This window comes from Taudactylus pleione, unplaced genomic scaffold, assembly GCF_031769625.1.
Source record: "Taudactylus pleione unplaced genomic scaffold, aTauple2 ptg000013l, whole genome shotgun sequence".
Lineage (NCBI taxonomy): Eukaryota > Metazoa > Chordata > Amphibia > Anura > Myobatrachidae > Taudactylus > Taudactylus pleione.
In genome coordinates this window covers 2675928-2699565 of record NW_028284416.1, presented here as the reverse complement: position 1 = coordinate 2699565, position 23638 = coordinate 2675928, and the positions used below count along the sequence as shown (strand labels likewise).

At 47.8% G+C, this 23638-nt stretch overlaps 1 protein-coding gene and 1 pseudogene across 1 annotated transcript; one reads left to right on the top strand and one right to left on the bottom strand.

Annotated features, from left to right (window-relative positions):
* Positions 1-2886: 2886 nt before the first annotated feature.
* LOC148542307 (kelch domain-containing protein 7B-like) lies at positions 2887-4595 on the bottom strand (annotated as a pseudogene).
* A 14701-nt stretch (positions 4596-19296) lies between these two features.
* LOC148542306 (olfactory receptor 5AN6-like) lies at positions 19297-20292 on the top strand. Its single transcript, XM_088469483.1, has one exon. The coding sequence runs from the start codon at positions 19297-19299 to the stop codon at positions 20290-20292; it is 996 nt and encodes a 331-aa protein (XP_088325609.1).
* The last annotated feature ends 3346 nt before the right edge of the window (positions 20293-23638 follow it).

Genomic DNA, 23638 nt, shown 5'->3' with positions numbered 1-23638 from the left:
CTAACCCCTAACTCTAATACCTTATCACTAATGCCCAGACAACCTTAACCCCCAACTCTAACAAACCCCTAACACTAACCCTTAACTCTAATACCTTAACACTAATGCCCAGACAACCTTAGCCCCCAACTCTAACAAACCCCTAACACTAACCCCTAACTCTAATACCTTAGCACTAATGCCCAGACAACCATAACCCCCAACTCTAACAAACCCCTAACACTAACCCCTAACTCTAATACCTTAGCACTAATGCCCAGACAACCTTAACCCCCAACTCTAACAAACCCCTAACACTAACCCCTAACTCTAATACCTTAACACTAATGCCCAGACAGCTTTAACCCCCAACTCTAACAAACCCCTAACACTAACCCCTAACTCTAATACCTTAGCACTAATGCCCAGACAACATTAACCCTGTACTCTAACAAAGCCCTAAGCCTAGTAAACTAGGGTTACTAGAATGCTGCGTTATTTGTAGTCATGAATTCACAGGGAGAAAACAAAAAACCAGTAACAGCTACTTATAGGGCCATTTTCCAGGTGTTTTCAGCAGCGCTACTCAGTGGGACATTGGAGAGGTAAGTAGGGAAAAAAAAGTATGGGTGCGGAACCCCCTGGACCCAGGGGCCCGTGTGCACCGCACACCCTGCACCCATTATAAATATGGCCATGCAGATGTAAACAGGCCCCCTGCCATCACCTGCTTATAGAATGCAGGATACAGAATTCTTGACTCAGCACAGTGCTGCCACCAACTGGTAACAAGGGAGAAGGCAGAGAAACCTAACATACTGTATTTATTTATTCACAGTACAAGATACATTAAAGTTTTCCGAAGCAGTAATGCACTAAAAAGCTTAATCCATTGACAAAAACGTATTTTGCTCTGTTACCACCATCATTGTTCCCTTGTGATTCTTGTAACGTAGTCTGCACCATGCAACGACATGTGGAAACCTTTGGCGGTCACCACTTTAATGAGCCCAGTGGGCTGATTATTAAACAGAGGGCAAAGAGCCTCGTTCACAAGTGGATGTGGCGCCGATTCTTGTATAGTTGTCTGCTGATTTCTTTACTACGCAGGCATCATAGTCGCCCGGCACATGCATCCCGATGATTACCGGTGGGGGAAGCAGTAGGAATTCGGACACAGAGCAGTGGTATTTGAATGGGCGTTTATGTGTGGTAGTAGGGCATTGGCTATTCAGATGCAGACGCATCATGGACATGTTGCAGGCCTGTAGCGGTTGGCGACATTTTTTGCAGTTGCAGCGATTTTGTCGCCCATGTTCAGAAGGACATTTAGAGCAAACTTTGGGACGTTGTAATGTTCGATCGTGCAACAGATGTGCCACCGACAGTGCGACTTTTCATGCAAAGCGCCAGATTACAGAGGCAGCCGGAGGGCGTCTCTGTACGAATTCCATTGGCTGCGGCTTTAGCATAAATTTGCAGTTGTACTGCGTAAAAAGTTGCAGTCACGCAGGGATTAGCATCCACCTCTGTCAGTCCCAAAATGTCTTTATTTCAGTTTAGGTGCAAAAATATATGTATCTGGCAGCCTTATTTCATTACAATAAATAGGCTAAGTGAGCGTTTCTGTAAGTGATGTGGGAAGCTCCTCAGGTCGGGATGTAGTTAAAAGACAGCGAATGGGATCCCGGCTGCCGAAATACCGTCATCGGAATCCTGATCGCCGGCAAAATGCAGATGCCGCTATCCCGAATGAGATCAGGATAGTGGCGTCCGCATCCCGACTGCCAGAATCCCGAACGCCCGGACGCTAGGTAAGTATCACTGTCCTCGGGGATAGGGGGGTTAGGTTTAGGCACCCCTGGGGGGAGATTAGGGTAGGGCATCCCCTGGGGAGGGGTTAGGGTTAGGCTACAGGGAGGGCGGGTTTTGGTTAGGCACCCCCCTGGGAGGGTTAGGTTTTAAGGTGTGGGAAGGGGGTTTAGGGTTAGACACCACCGGGGGGAGGTTATGGTTAGGTACTAGGTGGGGTTAGGGTTAGGCACCACTAAGGGAGGGTTAGGGGGGGTTAGGGGGAGGGTTAGGGTACTTGTCAGGATCTTCATGCATCGGGATGCCGCTGTCGGGATTTGAACCGATATTGAGCCGCCAGTATTCAGACCCTTCAGGTCTGTTTCATGTACTTATTAGCTCTGGTCAGTAAACATCTTTATTACCCACCTCTGCAGACATGAGCCAGTGCAAAAATGGTCACTAACAGGAAGGACGCCATTGGATACAGTAGCATTAACCTCAATGGCGCTCCGTCGCTACAGGTATCGCACCAAAGCGGGGCAGCTGTCGATTTTGAATGACAGCTTGCCCCGTTTTGGAGGCGGGCAGGGGGGGTGGCTGGCCAAACGGAAGCGTTACCCAAGGAACGCCTGCCGTTTGGGAGCGGCCCCACTGACATCACAAGTGATGTCAGTGGTTGAGCTTCCGGCTCCAATAGAGCCGAAAGCTCACTGGGGCTTGCGGGAACGAGACCCTACCACAAGGGTCTCGTCGCAAGCCCCGATGGTCGCGATGGTCGAGACCATCGCGACCATCACCTGGCCGCTCGCAATAGCTGTGGGTGGTCACCCACGGCTAAGCGAGCAGCCAGGAGGCCGCACAAAAATAACGCCCTGATTCAGTGCGAGCGCTCTTTCAGAGCGTCCGGCTCTGAATCAGGCCCACAGTATTATTACTTTTTATTATTATTTTCCCAAACCCAACATTGTATGCACCAATAAAGCCAGAATAATGAATAAACTAAAAGAAATAACCGCAAACAAATTTGATGTTAACAGATAGCACAAAGTTTTTGCACTTATTTTATTGAAGACAATAAGGTGTAATAAGTCTTTACATGATTTATATAGATGTTTAAGTAGTTGGCCCACGCAGGTGTAAAGCAGCGAGGCAAGGGTAGTCCAGACTCTGGACGGGGACTGCGCTGAAATACGCTGATGTCAATGCAGCTTTTCCGTTGTTCTCTGAGAAGAGCGCAGTGGTCTGGCTGTTTCCGCAGTATATGGTGTCATCCAGTGCAGCGCATCTAAACGGAACCTCGCTGCCTGGGAAAGATGCTCTGTACTGCGACCACTTCTTGGTGGCAGTATTGTGCTGGATAATACTGACGCAGTCCTTACCTATGTCAAATCTGTACAGGTTGCGACCGATTGCCACCATGTCACAGGAGCGCCCTCAGCAGGCTTCATAAGGACGTTCTTTCCACCTGTCACTGCTGGGTTTGTAGCAGAAGAGGCGGTAATACCAATTTCCCCCTGTGATGTAAATCTTCCCTCCACGGCCGGCAGCTTCATGCGCCCCTGGGAACGTCTTTAGGACGGGGAGCCACGAGGGTCCAGGGGTCTGATCTTGGATTGTATCTTTCCCCAGTGTGCAGGCCCTTTCCTCCAATGGCATACAGGCAGCCATCAAGTGGGATGAGCTTCAGGTGGCACCTTGCTGTTATCATTGGTGCCAGTCTGCTCCAGGTGCCACATTAATGTGCTGCTACAAACCGAGCCCTCTTTGGTCTTTTGGAGGCCTCCTACAATGAACAGGTAGTTAAGCATAGAGCATATGCTGCATCCTACCAGACAGGTCTCCTCAGGGATAGCTGTCACCATTTTCCAGCAGTTTGTGCGCATATTAAGTGAGAGAAGTTGCGCTCCGCACTGAGGTTGCTCTGCCTCCGCTGAACTCCCGATGTTCGCATTCCAGTCACATGTGCTCCTGGTCTCAACTTTGCACAGGGCCAGTGTTCCCATCATTCTCAGCTGGAGAATCCGCTTTCTCTCCCAGCCAGTCAAATGCCCATAAATGGCAGAGTCCTTCAGCACGCTGAGGTAGTTGTCACTCATTAGGTTGTACAGTGCGTGAAGTAGTCCTGGCGCATGGTTCTTCCTTGCCAGCTGTAACAGTGGCAGGCAGCTCCCCAGCGTCAGCTGAAACCTCTCTGCTGTGTCTCTGTACTGAAGGCTCTTAGGAATGGAGACGGAAGTTCCTCTTGCGGCTCCCTCAGCTGCCCCGTTCTCCAGAGAATGCAGAGGTGACGAGCGCAGTTGGGTGTCTTGCAGAGTGGGTTCTCGGCACGATCATCCTGGCTGGTGCTCTGGATTCTCAGTTATAGAGGAGACGCTGTTTCTCCTGGAAGGGGAGATGTCATTGGCTACTACCGCACATGGTGGTCTTATATGATTGGATGATAACGATGTATCTACATCCTGTCTATGACTTATAGGGAAGTCACATATGAAATCGTTTTGCAGATCTTGTTCGAAACATGTCATGCTGGAACTTGTACATGTCGTACTCGGAACAGTCTCTGCTGCAGGTCCAGTCGGTGGAAATAATGTGCCGGCTGTCAGTTCTCCGCTGTCTTCCTGGATATCATCATTAAATTCAGCGCTACAAAATGTTTCTACAGAACTATCTGAGAGTCCTGGCAGCTGACGGACATATGGCAGAACTGACGACTTTATGCCAACATCACTGACCTGTGGTTCCTCGACGTTCTCTCCTGACACTTCATCAGGTTCTTTAGAACTTGCCCTTGGGGACTGTCCATCCTGGATTAAGGCCCTCATTCAGAGCCACTCGCTAGCGGCAGTACGCTCGTTCCGAGCGATGTTCGCACATCTGCGCATGCGTACGGATCGTTATACGCATGTGCGAACCAGTCAGTGCGGCCGAAATTCATGTGCTCGCAATATAGCGAATGCCTGCTAATTTGAGTGACAGAATGAGGCGTATGTGGGTGGTAACAGGGGAAGGTGCTTGAAAATGGGGAGTGGAGATCCGAACGCAGGCGTGCTTAAAGGTCAAAACGGGCGTTTTATGGGTGTGCATAATTAATACAGCAGCGTCATTGACCACGTCACTGGGTTATTTTATAGCCAGAACTGCTCGCAAGATTGTGGTAGCAAAAACCAACCACAAGAATAGCGAGCAGTTCATACGCTGGTCGATGTACTCGATTAATCTAATAAATAGCGGACATGACGTATGGTGCGTGCGGCCAGGGGGCGTTTTTAACAAATAAACGAGCGTATGTTTTGCTCGCTCATTCAGACTTAGAGGTGTGAACAGACTGCAATTTGCGAACTGATCATTTGAATAGCCACCCCTTGTTTTTGAACGAACGACCGCAAATAGCGAACGGCTCTGAATCAGGCCCTAAGTCCTGGTTCCTCTGTAAGCCAGCTTCATTATCCACCGCTGCTTCCTTCTGGCTGTCACGGGATAGATGCCAATGGATGGCTGCACTTACGCCTGCAGCCACGGCGAATGCACCCAGGGCATGACCAAAAGCTCGGATGCCTGGGCCTGAGACCCAGACGCTGCCACTCATTGCCGTAGGTGTCTGTATCACATGATGACAGGTCGGTACAGGTCGTAGACAATGGAGGATGCAATGTGAGTCTTTCCTCCAGGAGAGTGGAAAGAAAAACAGCTTGTATTACAAAGGGAATTGGTATGAAATTGGTACGGTTCGATTCCCGTCAGCGGCAGCCCGACAGGAGCAGAGTGCGACGCAGCGGAAGCCCGACAGCGCTGGAAATCCCGATCGTGGATAGGTAAGTATTTACTAACCTAACCTAACCCCCCTAACCCTAACCATCCTTAGGGGTGCCTAACCCTAACTTCCCCGCCAAGTGCCTAACCCTAATCCCCCCTCTAAGTGCCTAACCCTAACCACCCCCTTCCCCACTGCCTAAACCTAAGTCCCCCGGAGGGGTGCCTAACCCTAAGTCCCCCTCAGGGGTGCCTAACCCTAACCCTCCCTCCCCCTAGCCTAAACCTAACCCTCCCGGGGGGGTGCCTAACCCTAAGTCCCCCCCGGGAGCCCTAAACCTAACCCCCCCCCCACCCCGCGGCTGTATGATCGGGATGCCGGGCGCCGGTCTCCCGGCGTCGGGGAAATGCGGGCGTCTACATCTAGACGCCCGGAATTTCACCCTTGCCGGGAAATGGCAGTCGGGAAGCCGGCTGCCGGTATTTAGGCAGTCGGCTTCACGATTGCCTCCCTTACAAAGATACTTGCTTTTACCAGCTAGGTGTGAGTGATGTCATAAGGACTAACTAGTGATGTCATAGGGACCTGCCTAGTTCCTGCCAGCCTGGGCAGTGCACCCACCCTGTATACCTGGGACCTGCTGACTCATTATAATATATTTTCTAAACAGCTTTACCCCATTTATTGTAGCGTGATGTATTTCAGTAATGGCTTCATTTAATTTTACCAGCTGATGTCCTTTCTGCCTGTAACATGAAACAATGTATTTTATTGTCATTGTTTGTGGGTGATTATTATACATATATATTTTTTAAATTATATTCTTGTTTATCAGTCCTTTATATCTACGATCATTTTTCCTTAGAACTAGGACCATGTAGAAGTGTCACCCACAGCTATAGCGAGCGGCCAAAATGATGGTCGCGATGGTCAAGACCATCGCGACCATAGGGCTTGCGACGAGACCCTTGTGGTAGGGTCTCGCTGCCGCAAGCCCTGGAGTGCTTTTGGCTGTCAGAGCCAAAAGCACTCCCACTGACATCATTAGTGATGTCAGTGGGGCCGTCTGGGCAGCCACGCCCCCGGCACGCCCACCAAAGGGGGCGTGCTGTCAAACACCATCGACACCCCTTTGGTGCGAGACCCATGGCGGTGGCTTGGCCGTCGTTATTCGGATCTCGCGCATGCGCACGACGGAGCCGGTATTTAGGCAGTCGGCTTCACGATTGCCTCCCTTACAAAGATACTTGCTTTTACCAGCTAGGTGTGAGTGATGTCATAAGGACTAACTAGTGATGTCATAGGGACCTGCCTAGTTCCTGCCAGCCTGCCCTCGCGAGCATGCCTGAGTCAGGCCCAGAATTCACATTTCTCTAACACCAATTCTGATGCATGTACCGGTGTGAGATCTCTTAAACCCAACCCATTGCCTTGAAAACTTGGAAAGTCAGAAATGAAAATGATTGCTGCCATTTTATAGTGCCAAACGTGCACACAGCTTCTTTCTAGATTGCAAGTTACAGACAAGGGAAAAAGTTTGACTTCTGTGAAATCTACTATTAACGTTCTCTTTATATATACTTAATTAGATATGTGTGTTTGTGTATAATATATATATATATATATATATGCAGTATATATATATATATATATATATATATATATACACACATATATCTGTATAGCCCACCACTCTGGACCCACCGCGAGGTAACTCGCTCCGGTGCCTTCCCAAGGAGGACCGCACCCCCAACATATCCTGAGGACGGGGATACGTTCCCTGAAACGCTGAAATAAACACTATTTTGTTTACTGGATTACAAGTCTCCGAGTGCCACCTATTGCAGAGCTGATATATATACACATATATATATTTATTAGCATGTCAACATCCTAATGTGTATATATATATATTAGGATGTTGACATGTAACAAGTCTGCAGTACCTACAACATCAATGGTGCCGATTCCATTAGCCGAGAAGTTCCATAATTGCTTCACACTTAGGGGCCTATGTATCAAAGCTGGGAGAGAGATAAGATTGTATATCAATATACAAGGTACAGTTAGGGTTATGGGTTATCTCCTCCCCCCCCGCCCGTTGCTATTTTTGTTCTGCGCTGCACTGTGCAACCGTCACTGCCTGACTGAGACTACTATTGGCAAAAATGACTATCGTCATGTGTTCATTTCCATCTCAGGGGCGCCTGACCCCTAAATCCGCGCCTGAATATAGATGAATTTTAAAATATAATTTAAATATTTGTAACATTTTAAAGTATGTTATGGACCCGTCTGATTTAATGCATTTGTAAATGAGCTGGAGTCACTGGCATACTTAGAGTTACTAAAGTTTAGTTAATTTATACAAGAGGGATCCCGGCGTCTGTTGGGAGCCTGCCAATGTTCTGTATATAAGTCACCTCCTGCGCCCTCCTGCGATTATACGCTCTGGCCCCTGCTTGCAGGTAAGTTGCTGAAATCCATCATTTCATTCTCAGTCTGAGCACGGGTGAGATTTCAGGAGAATGTAACTAAATGCATTTTATTCTGATTATTAGGACTATTTTCTGCTACTTTAGGCCTCTGATATGATTCTCAGGTTTTATAGACAAATGACCTGAGACTGCTGGCAGCTGTCATAGAATTATTTTCGTCTCACTCTCTGGAAGTCATTTATGCTAAGGAACAAGGACAACAGGTAAACAGAGAAATAATATGATACCTTACATGGGGGTTTATTAGTTGGGCACACGTCCTCCTGCGACTTTCACTAGATGCTGTTTCTTGCGCGTCTTTATAAAATTCTGGGGTCTATGTACTAAGCCTCGGACAGAGATAAAGTGGACGGATATAAAGTACCAGCCAATCAGCTCCTAACTGCCATGTCACAGGCTGTGTTTGAAAAAAATTACAGTTAGGAGCTGACTGGTTGGGACTTTGGGGCCTATTCATTAAACCTAAAAATTCTCTGGAGATAATTAGCTTTAGAACTCTCATGGAGTTCTAGCTAATTATAGGTGGAATTCATCATTCCTCCTCTCCATAAGTATCTATTCCGAAAAGCTGTCATTTTTGCGATGACAGCTTTTCGGGAAATAGATACTTTTCCTGCCTACACTACCTTATCGCCTCTGGAAACAGTGCCGCGCATGCGCTGTTACATCTGTAAAACCAGCGCATGCGCAGCACTGCCTACAGATGCGTTAAGTTTGTGTACCCCCCCGATCCCCCCCCTCCCCCCTCCCCCCCCCTCTGCTCACCTCCCCCCCCCCCCGACTTACCTGTCCGCGCAGCAGCCTCCGGCTCCGTCCTGCTGGTCTGTCATGTGTGCTCCCCAGCAGACCACATGACAGATTAGAAAAAGAAAAAAAACTTTTTTTTTTGTCTAAACTTTCTTGTGCTCTGCTGGGGAGCACACATGACAGACCAGCAGGACGGAGCCTGAGGATGGAGCAGAGCGCCGGAGGGACTCGTCGGGGGACCTGCACACGCGGATACAGGTAAGTTTCACCTTCTATTCGCCACCTCACAGTGGCGAATAGTAACTGCATCAAATTCCGAAAATTGATAGTTTTCGGAATTTGATGAATACCATCATTTCCACATCCCCATACTAATGTACCCATACTAATGTACTAATGTACTAATGTATGGGGAGTGTGGAAATTAACGCAGGGGAACTTAGCAAGGTGATATCTGTGATATCTCCTGTGCTAAGTGGCTACATGAATACCAAAATAACGTTATTTAAGGAAAATGTCCTTAAAAACTTTATTTTAGTGTTGATGAATAGGCTCCTTTATCTCTGTCCAGTTTATCTCCATCCGAGGCTTAGTAAATAGACCCCTTAGTCTCCGAATGTTCTGTGATGTACTGTAACCTATGGCAACCTAAGGGTTCTATTTTCTAAACTTTGCTAGAAATGCGGGACCAGAACGGTCAGACGACAACAATCTGTGACTAACACTGTCGCTCACAGGGGAGCGCAGGGATATAAGAGAGGATTACCTACCATATTACACTATAGTGTGCTGAGCCGGACGAGCATGTCGCTCGGAATTGATTTCCTCCCTTAGAATCTGATTGGTTGCTATGGGTGATAGTTAGGGGTGTGCACCGGCCACTTTTCGTGTTTTGTGTTTTGGTTTTGGATCTGGATCTTTCTTCGTGTTTTGGATCTGGATTGGTTTTGCCAAAACCACCCTTCCGTGTTTTGGGTTCTGGGTTTTGTGTTTTGGATCTGTATTTTTTTTTTAAAAAGCATAAAAACAGCTAAAATCACAGAATTTGTTGGTTTCTCTGCTCCTATGCTATTATTAACCTCAATAACCTTAATTTCCACTCATTTCCAGTCTATTCTGAACACCTCACACCTCACAATAGTGTTTTCATGTCCAAAAGGTTGCACCGAGGTAGCTGGATGACTATGCTAAGCGACACGAGTGGGCGGCACAAACACGTGACCCATCTAGGAGTGACACTGCAGTGGCAGACAGGATGGCAGTTAGAAAAACTAGGCCCCAAACTGTACATAATGCAAAGAAAAAAAAGAAGTGCAAGATGGAATTGTCCTTGGGCCCTCCCACCCACCCTTATGTTGTATAAACAGGACATGCACACTTTAACAAATCAATCATTTCAGCGCCAGGGTCTGCCACACAACTGTGGCTGAAATGATTGGTTCGTTTGGGCCCCCACAAAACAAGCTGGCAATTAATGTGTCCCTGCACAAACTGGCTCTAGGGAGGCAAGATGTCATCCTCATCCTCCTCATCCACCGATTCCTCACCCTCTTCAGTGTGTACATCCTCATCCTCACAAAGTATTAACTCGTCCCCACTTGAATCCACCACCACAGGTCCCTCTGTACCTTCTGGAGGCTGGTCTCCCTGGAAGAGCTGATAATTCATTTTGATGAACATCATCTTCTCCACATTCTGTGGAAGCAACCTCCTACGCCTTTCGCTGACAAGGTTCCCGGCTGCACTAAACACTCTTTCGGAGTACACACTGGAGGGGGGGCAACTCAGGTAAAATAGAGCCAGCTTGTACAGGGGCCTCCAAATTGCCTCTTTTTCCTGCCAGTACAGGTATGGACTGTCTGACATGCCTACTTGGATGCTGTCACCGATGTAATCCTCCACCATTCTGTCAATGGTGACAGTATCATATGCAGTGACAGTAGACATGTCAGAAATTGTTGCCAGGTCCTTCAGTCCGGACAAGATGTCCAAACTTGGTCCTGCCTGCCCTTCATCACCGCCAGCGGGTTGCTTAGGATACCTAAGTTTTTTCCTGGCAGCCCCAGTTGCGGGAGAAAATGAAGAAGGAGCCGTTGACGTGTCACGTTCCGCTTCAGCTGACAGTGTGTTCACCAGCAGGTCTTTGCACCTCTGCAGGCTTGTGTCGGCCGGAAAGAGAGACACCACATAGGCTTTAAACCTAGGATCAAGCACGGTGGCCAAAATGTAGTGGTCTGATTTCAACAGATTGACCACCCTGGAATCCTGGCAAAGCGAATGAAGGGCTTCATCCACAAGTCCCACATGCCGAGCGGAATCGCTCCGTCTTAGCTCCTCCTTCACTTTCTCCAGCTGCTTCTGCAAAAGCCTGATGAGGGGAATGACCTGACTCAAGCTGGCTGTGTCTGAACTGACTTCACGTGTGGCAAGTTCGAAGGGCTGGAGAACCTTGCACAACACGGAAATCATTCTCCACTGCGCTTGAGTCAGGTGCATACCCCCTCCTTTGCCTATGTCATAGGTGGATGTATAGGCTTGTATGTCCTTTTGCTGCTCCTCCATCCTCTGAAGCATATAGAGGGTTGAGTTCCACCGCGTCACAACCTCTTGCTTCAGGTGATGGCGGGGCAGGTTCAAGAGTGTTTGCTGGTGCTCCAGTCTTCGGCACGCAGTCGCTGAATGGCGAAAGTGGCCAGAAATTTTTCGGGCCACCCAAAGCGTCTCCTGCACGCCCCTGTCGCTTTTCAGAAAATTCTGCACCACCAAGTTTATTGTGTGAGCAAAACATGGGACGTGCTGGAATTTGCCCAGATGTAATGCCCGCACAATATTGGTGGCGTTGTCAGATATCACAAATCCCCAGGAGAGTCTAAGTGGGGTAAGCCACTGGGCGATGATTTCCCTCAGTTTCTCTAAGAGGTTGTCGGCGGTGTGCCTCTTACTGAAACCGGTGATACACAGCGTAGCCTGCCTTGTAACGAGCTGGCGTTTCTGAGATGCTGCTACTGGTGACGCTGCTGCTGTTGCTGCGTAAGGTGATACATCTACCCAGTGGGCTGTCACAGTCATATAGTCCTTAGTCTGCCCTGTTCCACTTGTCCACATGTCCGTGGTTAAGTGGACATTGTGTACAACGGCATTTTTCAGGACACTGAGGACACTTTTTCTGACGTTTCTGTACAGTCTCGGTATCGCCTGCCTAGTGAAGTGGAATCTAGACGGGATTTGGAACCGGGGACACACTACCTCCATCAATTGTCTAAATCCCACTGCACTAATGGCGGATACCGGACGCACGTCTAACACCAACATAGCAGTCAAGGCCTCAGTTATACGTTTTGCTTCAGGATGACTGCTGTCGTACTTCATCCTCCTCACTAAGGACTGTTGGAGGGTCAATTGTTTAGTAAAAGTAGTGGTGTTCCTATTTCCTCTCTGGGATGATGAACGACTCCCAGCAGCAGCAACAGCAGCAGCGGCAGCAGTAGGCGTAGCAATGCAGGATCCTCCAGAGGAATCCCGGATAGGAGAGTCAGTCATGCCAGTGACATGGCCTGCAGGACTACTTCCGATCCTGACTAAGTAGGAAATTGACGAGGAGGGAGTTGACGGTGTGGTTTGCAGGCGCTTGGATACAACAGGACAACGGGATTTAGGTGTCCCTGGACTGCTTACGGTCTTAGCCAAAGTTTCTGAACTTGACAGTAACTTTTTATGAACGCGCTGTAGGTGCCGTATAAGGGAGGATGTTCCTAGGTGGTTGACGTCCCTACCCCTACTTATTTCACCTTTACATATGGTACATATGGCAAGACAGTTGTTGTCCGGATTTGGATAGAAATATTGCCAGACCAAAGAGGTGGAATGTTTGGTCTTCTGCCCAGGCATGACCGTGATGGGCTTTTTCATCCCACGGACAACAACTGTCTCCCCCGGAGCCTGATTTAAACAAACCACATCACCATCAGAATCCTCCTCGCCAACTTCCTCCTCAGCGCCAGCTACACCAGTATCCTCATCCTGTTGTACTTCAACAGTGACATCTTCAATTTGCATATCAGCAAGTGGACTGTGGGTGCTCCTTTCAGCACTTGCAGGGGGCGTGCAAATGGTGGAAAGAGCCACCTCTTCCCGTCCAGTGCTGGGAAGGTCAGGCATCGCAACCACCACCACACTTGGACTCTCCTTGGGGATTTGTGATATCTTCTTAGAAAGCACAGTTCTTCGCTGTGCTTTTGCCAGCTTAACTCTTTTGATTTTTTTAGTGGGAGGAGGGCTTCCATCGTCATGTGAAGCTGAACCACTAGTCATGAACATACTAGGGATCGACCTTAGCCGTTCCTTGCCACTCCGTGTCGTAAATGGCATATTGGCAAGTTTACGTTTCTCTTCAGCTGATTTAAATGTCTTTTTCAAGGTCATTTTCCTGAACTTTGCCATTTGGGATTGTATGTGCCCTCTACTATGACATTGGGCATCGGCCTTGGCAGACGACGTTGATGGCATGTTATCGTCTATGTCATGACTAGTGGCAGCAGCTTCAGCACTAGGAGGAAGTGGTTCTTGATCTTTCTCTATTTTATTTTTATCGGAGAAAGTTTGGTCCTCCATTTATGTTATATCGATTTGATATATACGTGCGGCTAAACACAGAAAATAATTTTTTTTTTGGTTTGGACTGGAGTGTACTTTGGGGGTTACAGCACCCTTTAACGGTCAAGCCAGCCGGCCCTTATGACACAGGCGCACTCTTGGCACTACTTTGTTGATGCACGTGCGGCTACTGCGCACACAATTCACAAACACAGAAAATAATTTTTTTTTTGGTTTGGACTGGAGTGTACTTTGGGGGTTACAGCACCCTTTAATTGTCAAGCCAGCCGGCCCTTTACTTATGACACAGGCGCACGCTTGGCACTACTTTGTTGATGCACGTGCGGCTACTGCGCACACAATTCACAAACACAGAAAATAATTTTTTTTTTGGTTTGGACTGGAGTGTACTTTCGGGGGTTACAGCACCCTTAACGGTCAAGCCAGCCGGCCCTTTACTTATGACACAGGCGCACGCTTGGCACTACTTTGTTGATGCACGTGCGGCTACTGCGCACACAATTCACAAACACAGAAAATAATTTTTTTTTTGGTTTGGACTGGAGTGTACTTTCGGGGGTTACAGCACCCTTTAACGGTCAAGCCAGCCGGCCCTTTACTTATGACACAGGCGCACGCTTGGCACTACTTTGTTGAAGCACGTGCGGCTACTGCGCACACAATTCACAAACACAGAAAATAATTTTTTCTTTGGTTTGGACTGGAGTGTACTTTCGGGGGTTACAGCACCCTTAACGGTCAAGCCAGCCAGCCCTTTACTTATGACACAGGCGCACGCTTGGCACTACTTTGTTGATGCACGTGCGGCTACTGCGCACACAATTCACAAACACAGAAAATAATTTTTTTTTGGTTTGGACTGGAGTGTACTTTCGGGGGTTACAGCACCCTTTAACGGTCAAGCCAGCCGGCCCTTTACTTATGACACAGGCGCACGCTTGGCACTACTTTGTTGATGCACGTGCGGCTACTGCGCACACAATTCACAAACACAGAAAATAATTTTTTTTTTGGTTTGGACTGGAGTGTACTTTCGGGGGTTACAGCACCCTTAACGGTCAAGCCAGCCAGCCCTTTACTTATGACACAGGCGCACGCTTGGCACTACTTTGTTGATGCACGTGCGGCTACTGCGCACACAATTCACAAACACAGAAAATAATTTTTTTTTTGGTTTGGACTGGAGTGTACTTTCGGGGGTTACAGCACCCTTAACGGTCAAGCCAGCCAGCCCTTTACTTATGACACAGGCGCACGCTTGGCACTACTTTGTTGATGCACGTGCGGCTACTGCGCACACAATTCACAAACACAGAAAATAATTTTTTTTTGGTTTGGACTGGAGTGTACTTTCGGGGGTTACAGCACCCTTTAACGGTCAAGCCAGCCGGCCCTTTACTTATGACACAGGCGCACGCTTGGCACTACTTTGTTGATGCACGTGCGGCTACTGCGCACACAATTCACAAACACAGAAAATAAATTTTTTTTGGTTTGGACTGGAGTGTACTCTCGGGGGTTACAGCACCCTTAACGGTCAAGCCAGCCGGCCCTTTACTTATGACACAGGCGCACGCTTGGCACTACTTTGTTGATGCACGTGCGGCTACTGCGCACACAATTCACAAACACAGAAAATAATTTTTTTTTGGTTTGGACTGGAGTGTACTTTCGGGGGTTACAGCACCCTTTAACGGTCAAGCCAGCCGGCCCTTTACTTATGACACAGGCGCACGCTTGGCACTACTTTGTTGATGCACGTGCGGCTACTGCGCACACAATTCACAAACACAGAAAATAATTTTTTTTTTGGTTTGGACTGGAGTGTACTTTGGGGGTTACAGCACCCTTTAACGGTCAAGCCAGCCGGCCCTTTACTTATGACACAGGCGCACGCTTGGCACTACTTTGTTGATGCACGTGCGGCTACTGCGCACACAATTCACAAACACAGAAAATAATTATTTTTTTGGTTTGGACTGGAGTGTACTTTCGGGGGTTACAGCACCCTTAACGGTCAAGCCAGCCGGCCCTTTACTTATGACACAGGCGCACGCTTGGCACTACTTTGTTGATGCACGTGCGGCTACTGCGCACACAATTCACAAACACAGAAAATAATTTTTTTTTTGGTTTGGACTGGAGTGTACTTTCGGGGGTTACAGCACCCTTTAACGGACAAGCCAGCCGGCCTTTTACTTATGGGACACAGGCGCACGCTTGGCACTACTTTGTTGATGCACGTGCGGCTACTGCGCACACAATTCACAAACACAGAAAATAATTTTTTTTTTGGTTTGGACTGGAGTGTACTTTCGGGGGTTACAGCACCCTTTAACGGACAAGCCAGCCGGCCTTTTACTTATGGGACACAGGCGCACGCTTGGCACTACTTTGTTGATGCACGTGCGGCTACTGCGCACACAATTCACAAACACAGAAAATAATTTTTTTTTTGGTTTGGACTGGAGTGTACTTTCGGGGGTTACAGCACCCTTAACGGTCAAGCCAGCCGGCCCTTTACTTATGACACAGGCGCACGCTTGGCACTACTTTGTTGATGCACGTGCGGCTACTGCGCACACAATTCACAAACACAGAAAATAATTTTTTTTTTGGTTTGGACTGGAGTGTACTTTCGGGGGTTACAGCACCCTTTAACGGTCAAGCCAGCCGGCCCTTTACTTATGACACAGGCGCACGCTTGGCACTACTTTGTTGATGCACGTGCGGCTACTGCGCACACAATTCACAAACACAGAAAATATATTATTTTTTTAGCACTTGGGGGGAGCACCCCTGATGGACAGAGCACCCCCTGGACAACACTACAGCACCCCTTTAGGACTGGGACACTGCACAGGACTTTGGAGTGGACACAGCCCCTATGGAGAACTGACTGCACAACACAGTCCAGCCAGCCCCTATGGACTTTGAAGTAGTGGACACAGCCCCTATTAACAACAGCAGCACAGCACAACACAGCCAGCCCCTATGGACTTTGAAGTAGTGGACAACAGCAGCACTACACTAAACTACACTACACAGCACTAACTCCCACCCTCCCTCTTCACTGTCCACAGCCGAGTGAGAAAATGGCGCCGACGCGGGTACCTTATATAGGATCCAAAACCCGCGAGACTCGGAAGGCGGGATGATGACGTTTTGCCTCGATGTCAGATCCGAGTCAGGCGGGAAAAGTCGAGCCTGACTCGGATCGGACTCGGATCGGGGGGGCTCGGGGGGGTTCGGATTTCAGAAATCCGAACCCGCTCACCCCTAGTGATAGTACTTATTTACTTTACACCAGGTTTATAAAGAAGCTGAAATATCACTTTGATAACTGTCCCAGAAAGGAGTCACTCTGCACAGGAGAACGATGAGACTCTAGGTCAGTGGTAAGTGGATAGATGAGTGACTTGTGGAACTACAGGCCCCAGCATATGATGAAATGCATAAAGCAGTGATATTTCCATGCTATTAACGTTTTCTTCCTCTGTCCTCTGTTGTTAATTGAGCACGTTATCTACAGACTGTTATATCTCGATTATTTTGTACTGTTTTATTATGCATATTTTTTTGTATTTAGGGTCATTGCACTTTGGGAAACAAATACTATTTAATGTAATTTTAACTCTTTAGGTTTTTTTCTGTGTGTGTTTTATTGTTTATTATTCCTTTTAATTAAACTAAGATGACAGGTGAAATTTTTCGTGTTCACATTTTAATAAATGAACATTAAATCCACATTCAGAACACAAACACATAAGGAATACATAATAATTCTATTTTTTCCCTGACTCAATGGCTGATCCTGTGGTGTTATGCTGGGCATTCACTATACAATTAGTGGGGATGGTTTGCACATACGCAAACCATCGGGCCGCTTGCGAGTGCACAGCGCTTGCGAGCGGCTCTGAATGAGGTCCCTTGTCCAAGCGATCTGCTGCTGCAGGTCCAGTTGGTTTTAGGGTTTTCTCCTGATGGCAATGTTTGTGGAACAGACCTGACAAATCCCGAACACCTCGGTGATGGCAAACAGTGACCGGCACTGACAAGCCCCGAACACCACAGTGACCGGCACTGACAAATCCCGAACACCACAGTGACCGGCACTGACAAATCCCGAACACCACAGTGACCGGCACTGACAAATCCTGAAAGCCACATTGACCGACACTGACAAATCCCGAACACCACAGTGACCGGCACTGACAAATCCCGAACACCACAGTGACCGGCACTGACAAATCCCGAACACCACATTGACCGACACTGACAAATCCCGAACACCACAGTGACCGACACTGACAAATCCCGAACACCACAGTGACCGGCACTGACAATTCCCGAACACCACATTGACCGACACTGACAAATCCCGAACACCACATTGACCGACACTGACAAATCCCGAACACCACAGTGACCGACACTGACAAATCCCGAACACCACATTGACCGACACTGACAAATCCCGAACACCACAGTGACCGGCACTGACAAATCCCGAACACCACAGTGACCGGCACTGACAAAACCCGAACACCACAGTGACCGGCTCTGACAAATCCCGAACACCACAGTGACCGGCACTGAAAAATCCCGAACACCACAGTGACCGGTACTGCCAAATCCCGAACACCACAGTGACCGGCACTGAAAAATCCCGAACACCACAGTGACCGGTACTGCCAAATCCCGAACACCACAGGGACCGGCTCTGACAAAACCCGAACACCGCAGTGACCGGCACTGACAAAACCCGAACACCGCAGTGACCGCCACTGACAAATCCCGAACACCGCAGTGACCTGCTCTGACAAAACCCGAACAACACAGTGACCGCCACTGACAAATCCCGAACACCGCAGTGACTGGCTCTGACAAAACCCGAACACCACAGTGACTGGCTCTGACAAATCCCGAACACCGTAGTGACGGGTTCTGACAAAACCCGAACACCACAGTGACCGGCTGTGACAAAACCCGAACACCACAGTGACTGGCTCTGACAAATCCCGAACACCGTAGTGACCGGCACTGACAAAATAGTTTTATTGATCACATTCCCTGCACTATGATTGGCACCCATTGGGCCTCATTCTGAGTCGGGCGTATCCGCAGCTAAGCATGCATCTCAGGGATTTCAGCGTACTGCCGACGCGCCAAAGAAAGAAATAGGTGATTGCGCATCCGCAGGCTCAGCGATACGCGTAGTGACAGCACTCACTACTGGAAATGGATGGAACGGACCACACTGTATGAGAAATGAGAGTTCCTGGGGGGTGACTGGGAAACAACCCAGCGAATGGATGGAACTGTTCTGTCTGATAGGAGAGTGATGGGGGGTGTCACGGCCGTTCCATGGGGACGGAGATGGGGCGCCTGTTTAAGATAGATTGTTTGCACCCAGCATACTGCACAGCTGCAAATGCAATAAAAGTGGGCGGGATGGACCTCCACATATATAAATATAAATATGTGGAGGTCCATCCTAACCCTAATCCTCCCCCCCTAACCCTAACCCTCCCTTCGTGGTGCCTAACCCTAACCTACCCCCAGTGGTCATTACCCTAACTCCCCCTCCCCATAGCCTTACCCTCCCGAAGGGTGCCTTACTCTAGTCTACCCCCAGGGGTGCCTAAACTTAACCTCCCCCCAGGGGTGCCTACACCTAACCCCCCATCCCCAGGCTATCATACTTATCAGTCTTCTTACCTTCGGGACGGTGGGGGTCGGCATATTCAACGTTTCACATACTGTGATCTTAATACAATTTATTTGATTCATCAAACCCCGGAGTGCCGCTGTGTTTGTTCTATCTGTGTGTATATAATCCAATTTTTTAAATGAGTATTTCAGCCTGAATGGTTTTAATAATTTTAATGTTGTGTCCTGAATCCCTGCAGCATGGGTCTGGTGTTTGGACCCTCGGTTGTATTACACAATCAGACACTAGTAACTGAATTTATCCTCCTGGGATTTGCATATTTCTCCAACTGGAAATCAGTCATCTTTGTTGTCTTTCTGATCATCTTCCTTATGACTGTGATTGGGAACAGTCTCATTATGTTGGCAGTTAGACTAGACCTTCATCTGCACACCCCCATGTATTTCTTCTTATCGAACCTTTCCTTCCTGGAGATGGGTTACACGTCCACTACCATACCTAATATACTCTCTGGGATATTAAGGCAGAGCAATGTCATCTCATTCAGAGGCTGCTTCGTCCAAGTCTACTTATTCACACTCTGTGCCACCGCCGAATGCGTTCTGCTGGCTGCCATGGCTTGTGACCGCTATGTGGCAATCTGCCGGCCACTCCACTACATGGCCATCATTAATAGCATGGTGTGTGCCTACCTGGCAGCCTTTGCCTGGCTGTGTGGCGTTCTAAACTCAACGATCAACACATACATCACCTCGCACCTCCATTTCTGTGGGCCTAATGCAATAGACCGTCTATATTGTGAGGTCCAGCCTCTCATACGTCTCTCCTGCTCCAGCACTCGACTTAGCGACGTTCTTGCTACACTTTCAGCTGCCGTGTTTGGAGTCTGCTGTCTCCTCTTCATCCTCACGTCCTACGTTTTCATCCTGGCGGCCATCTTCAGAATGTCCTGCAGGGCCAGCAGGCAGAAGACCTTCTCCACGTGTGCCTCTCATGTCACCGTTGTCATCCTTTACTTTGGATCACTCACCTTCCTGTATCTTTTACCTGACAATAGATCCTCCCATACACTAAATTCTGCGGTCTCCATGATTTATTCTACGGTGACTCCTCTGCTCAATCCCATCATATACAGCCTGAGGAACCAGCAGGTTATGGCAGCTCTGGAGAACATAATGGCTCCCCGATGGAGTTGCTGCCAAAAGTGTGCAGAACATAAGCTCATAAAGCCATAGATCCAGCTTATTCCTTCTGCAAGTTAGTATATGACAAATGTGCTCTGATCAATCCGGCACTTTATATTTTATATCTATTTCACAAGATTTATTTTATGGTGGTTTTTCTACAGTGCGAATTCAGAGCTGAGGACCCCTTGGATCTATATCCCAACAGTCTGTCATCTGCTTGTGATGTTACTACAGTGCAGACCCCTAAAGCTTCTACTACAGTGCAGACCCCAATATCTCCAGTGACTTTACAGTGTATTATTCCCATATCTCTAGTGACTTTATAATGCAGCCCCCAAATCTCTAGTGAGTACATAACCTATTTCATGGCTCCCAGCAATCTAAAGGTGCCGATCCGATGGATTGGAACGATATCGCTGCTATATCGCACCATGTGTGGGAATGATATCGGCCAGTGCGTGCAGAGCCAGCCCTTGCCAATTTGGTGCCCTAGGCAAGATTTTGGCTGGTGCCCCCCTATCTATATAGATATACACATGCAAATGGGCGGTGGCACCGGTCTCAATAAATTAATTTACATCACACCAGACTGATGCTGTAATGGAACGTTTAAGTGCTTCATTGCACTTTCGTCAAGCAAAATGCTGCGCTGTGTGAGCGTTGAATGAGCCATGACATCACATGTAGGAGACAAGGCGGAAGACAATGACGGACTCCACTGGTCTTCAGCAATCACTAATGGCGGACTCTAGAGCATTGTAACAGAAACGGGAGAATGCCAGTCCGACAGAACTATATATATATATATATATACACACAAAATATATACATATATATATATATATAATATATATACATACACATATGTACATATATACACACAAATTTAAATATATATACACATGCTGTACATACATATATACTCATACATATATTTTGGTAATGTGTGTAGTATATATATATATATTACATATATATATATGTATATATATATACAGTCAGGTGCATAAATATTGGGACATTGACAGAATTTTCATATTTTGGCCTCTATTCACCACCACAATGGCTTTGAAATGAAACAAACAAGATGTGATTTAACTGCAGACTTTCAGATTTAATTTGAGGGTAATTACATCCAAATCAGGTGAACAGTGTAGGAATTACAACGGTTTCTATATGTGCCTCCCACTTTTTAAGGAGCCAAAAGTAATGGGCCTATCAACTCAAAAGCTATTTCATGGACAGGTGTGGGCTATTCCCTTGCTATTTCATTATCAATTAAGCAGGTAAAAGGTCTGGAGTTGATTCTAGGTGTGACATTTGCATTTGGAATCAGTTGCTGTCGACTCTCAATATGAGATCCAAAGAGCTGTCACTATCAGTGAAGCAAGCCATCATTAGGCTGAAAAATCAAAACAAAGCCATCAGAAAAATAGCAAAAACATTAGGTGTGGCCAAATCAACTGTTTGGAACATTCTTAAAAGAAAGAACGTACCGGAGAGCTCGGCAACACCAAAAAACCCGGAAGACCACGGAAAACAACTGTGGTGGATGACAGAAGAATTATTTCCCTGGTGAAGAAAAACCCCTTCACAACAGTTGGCCAAATCAAGAACACTCTCCAGGAGGTAGGTGTATATGTGTCAAAGTCAACAATCAAGAGAAGACTTCACAAGAGTAAATATAGAGGGTTCACCACAAGATGTAAACCATTGATGAGCCTCAAAAACAGGAAGACCAGATTGAGTTTGCCAAACAACATCTAAAAAAGCCATTACAGTTCGCGAACAACATCCTATGGACAGATGAGACAAAGATCAACTTGTACCAGAGTGATGGGAAGAGAAGAGTATGGAGAAGGAAAGGAACTGCTCTTGATCCAAAAACATACCACCTCATCAGTGAAGCATGGTGGTGGTAGTGTCATGGCGTGGGCATGTATGGTTGCCAATGGAACTGGTTCTCTTGTATTTATTGATGATGTGACTGCTGACAAAAGCAGCAGAATGAATTCTGAAGTGTTTCGGGCAATATTATATGCTCATATTCAGTCAAATGCTTCAGAACTCATTGGATGGCGCTTCACAGTGCAGATGGACAATGACCCGAAGCATACTGCAAAAGCAACCAAAGAGTTTTTTAAGGCTAAAAAGTGGAATGTTATGCAATGGCCAAGTCAATCCCCTGACCTGAATCCGATTGAGCATGCATTTCACTTGATGAAGACAAAACTGAAGGGAAAATGCCCCAAGAACAAGCAGGAACTGAAGACATTTGCAGTAGAGGCCTGGCAGAGCATCACCAGGGATGAAACCCAGCGTCTGGTGATGTCTATGCATTCCAGACTTCAGGCTGTAATTGCCTGCAAAGGATTTGCAACAAAGTATTAAAAAGTTAAATTTAGGATTGTTTAGTTTGTCCCATTACTTTTGGCCCCTTAAAAAGTGGGAGGCACATATAGAAACCGTTGTAATTCCTACACCGTTCACCCGATTTGGATGTAATTACCCTCAAATGAAATCTGAAAGTCTGCAGTTAAATCACATCTTGTGTGTTTAATTTCAAAGCCATTGTGGTGGTGAATAGAGGCCAAAATATGAAAATTCTGTCAATGTCCCAGCTAGTTACAGTACCTAAATATTACATATGCCCCTCACGCACCTGCCTGCCATAAATGTGCACTACAATGCAGCACAGCTAATGCCGCCTGGTCCGATGCTGGCCAGCTAGCAGGGAGGCGGAGCCGTGAGTTGTCACGGCTCTGCTCCGCAAGGCCCATGGGAGGGGGGCCACGTCTGGGCATGCGCAGCGTGCCCTCCCGCGGCCATCTTAGTTCTGTAATCAGAATGAGCTTCTGAGCAGAAGCACATTCTGACCATGCCGGGTGGGCGATCACGCATACAGTCACGTGACCGGCCAATCGCTGCGCTACCCGATCGGAGCTGAGCTCTGATCGGGTGGTTAGGAGGGGGGGCCGCAGCGTCACAGAGCCCTGGAATGCCCCTAGGCATTTCAGTCGCCCCTAGGCATTTGCTTACAATGCCTATGCCTAGGACCGGCTCTGAGTGCGTGCTCCCGTGGGGTTCGTACATCACACCTCAAGATCTTACTGCATGTTCACTTCATCTGGGGATGCGATGTACGATCCCATGCAGCTTTAGGCGGGTGGGGGAGGGGGATGCTGGCATATCGGAGGATCGGGCAGCGGATCGTTCCGTGTGTGGGGACCGCCCGATATGTCGGCCATCGGATCAGCCGTTGTGTCCCAAGGTGCCAGGGCCGGCGCTACCAATAGGCAAACTTAGGCAGATGCCTAAGAGTGCCGGCCCTGCAGGGCGGTAGTGTGGACGGTACATAAGTGCCGTCCGCACTACACTAGGAACAAACACACAG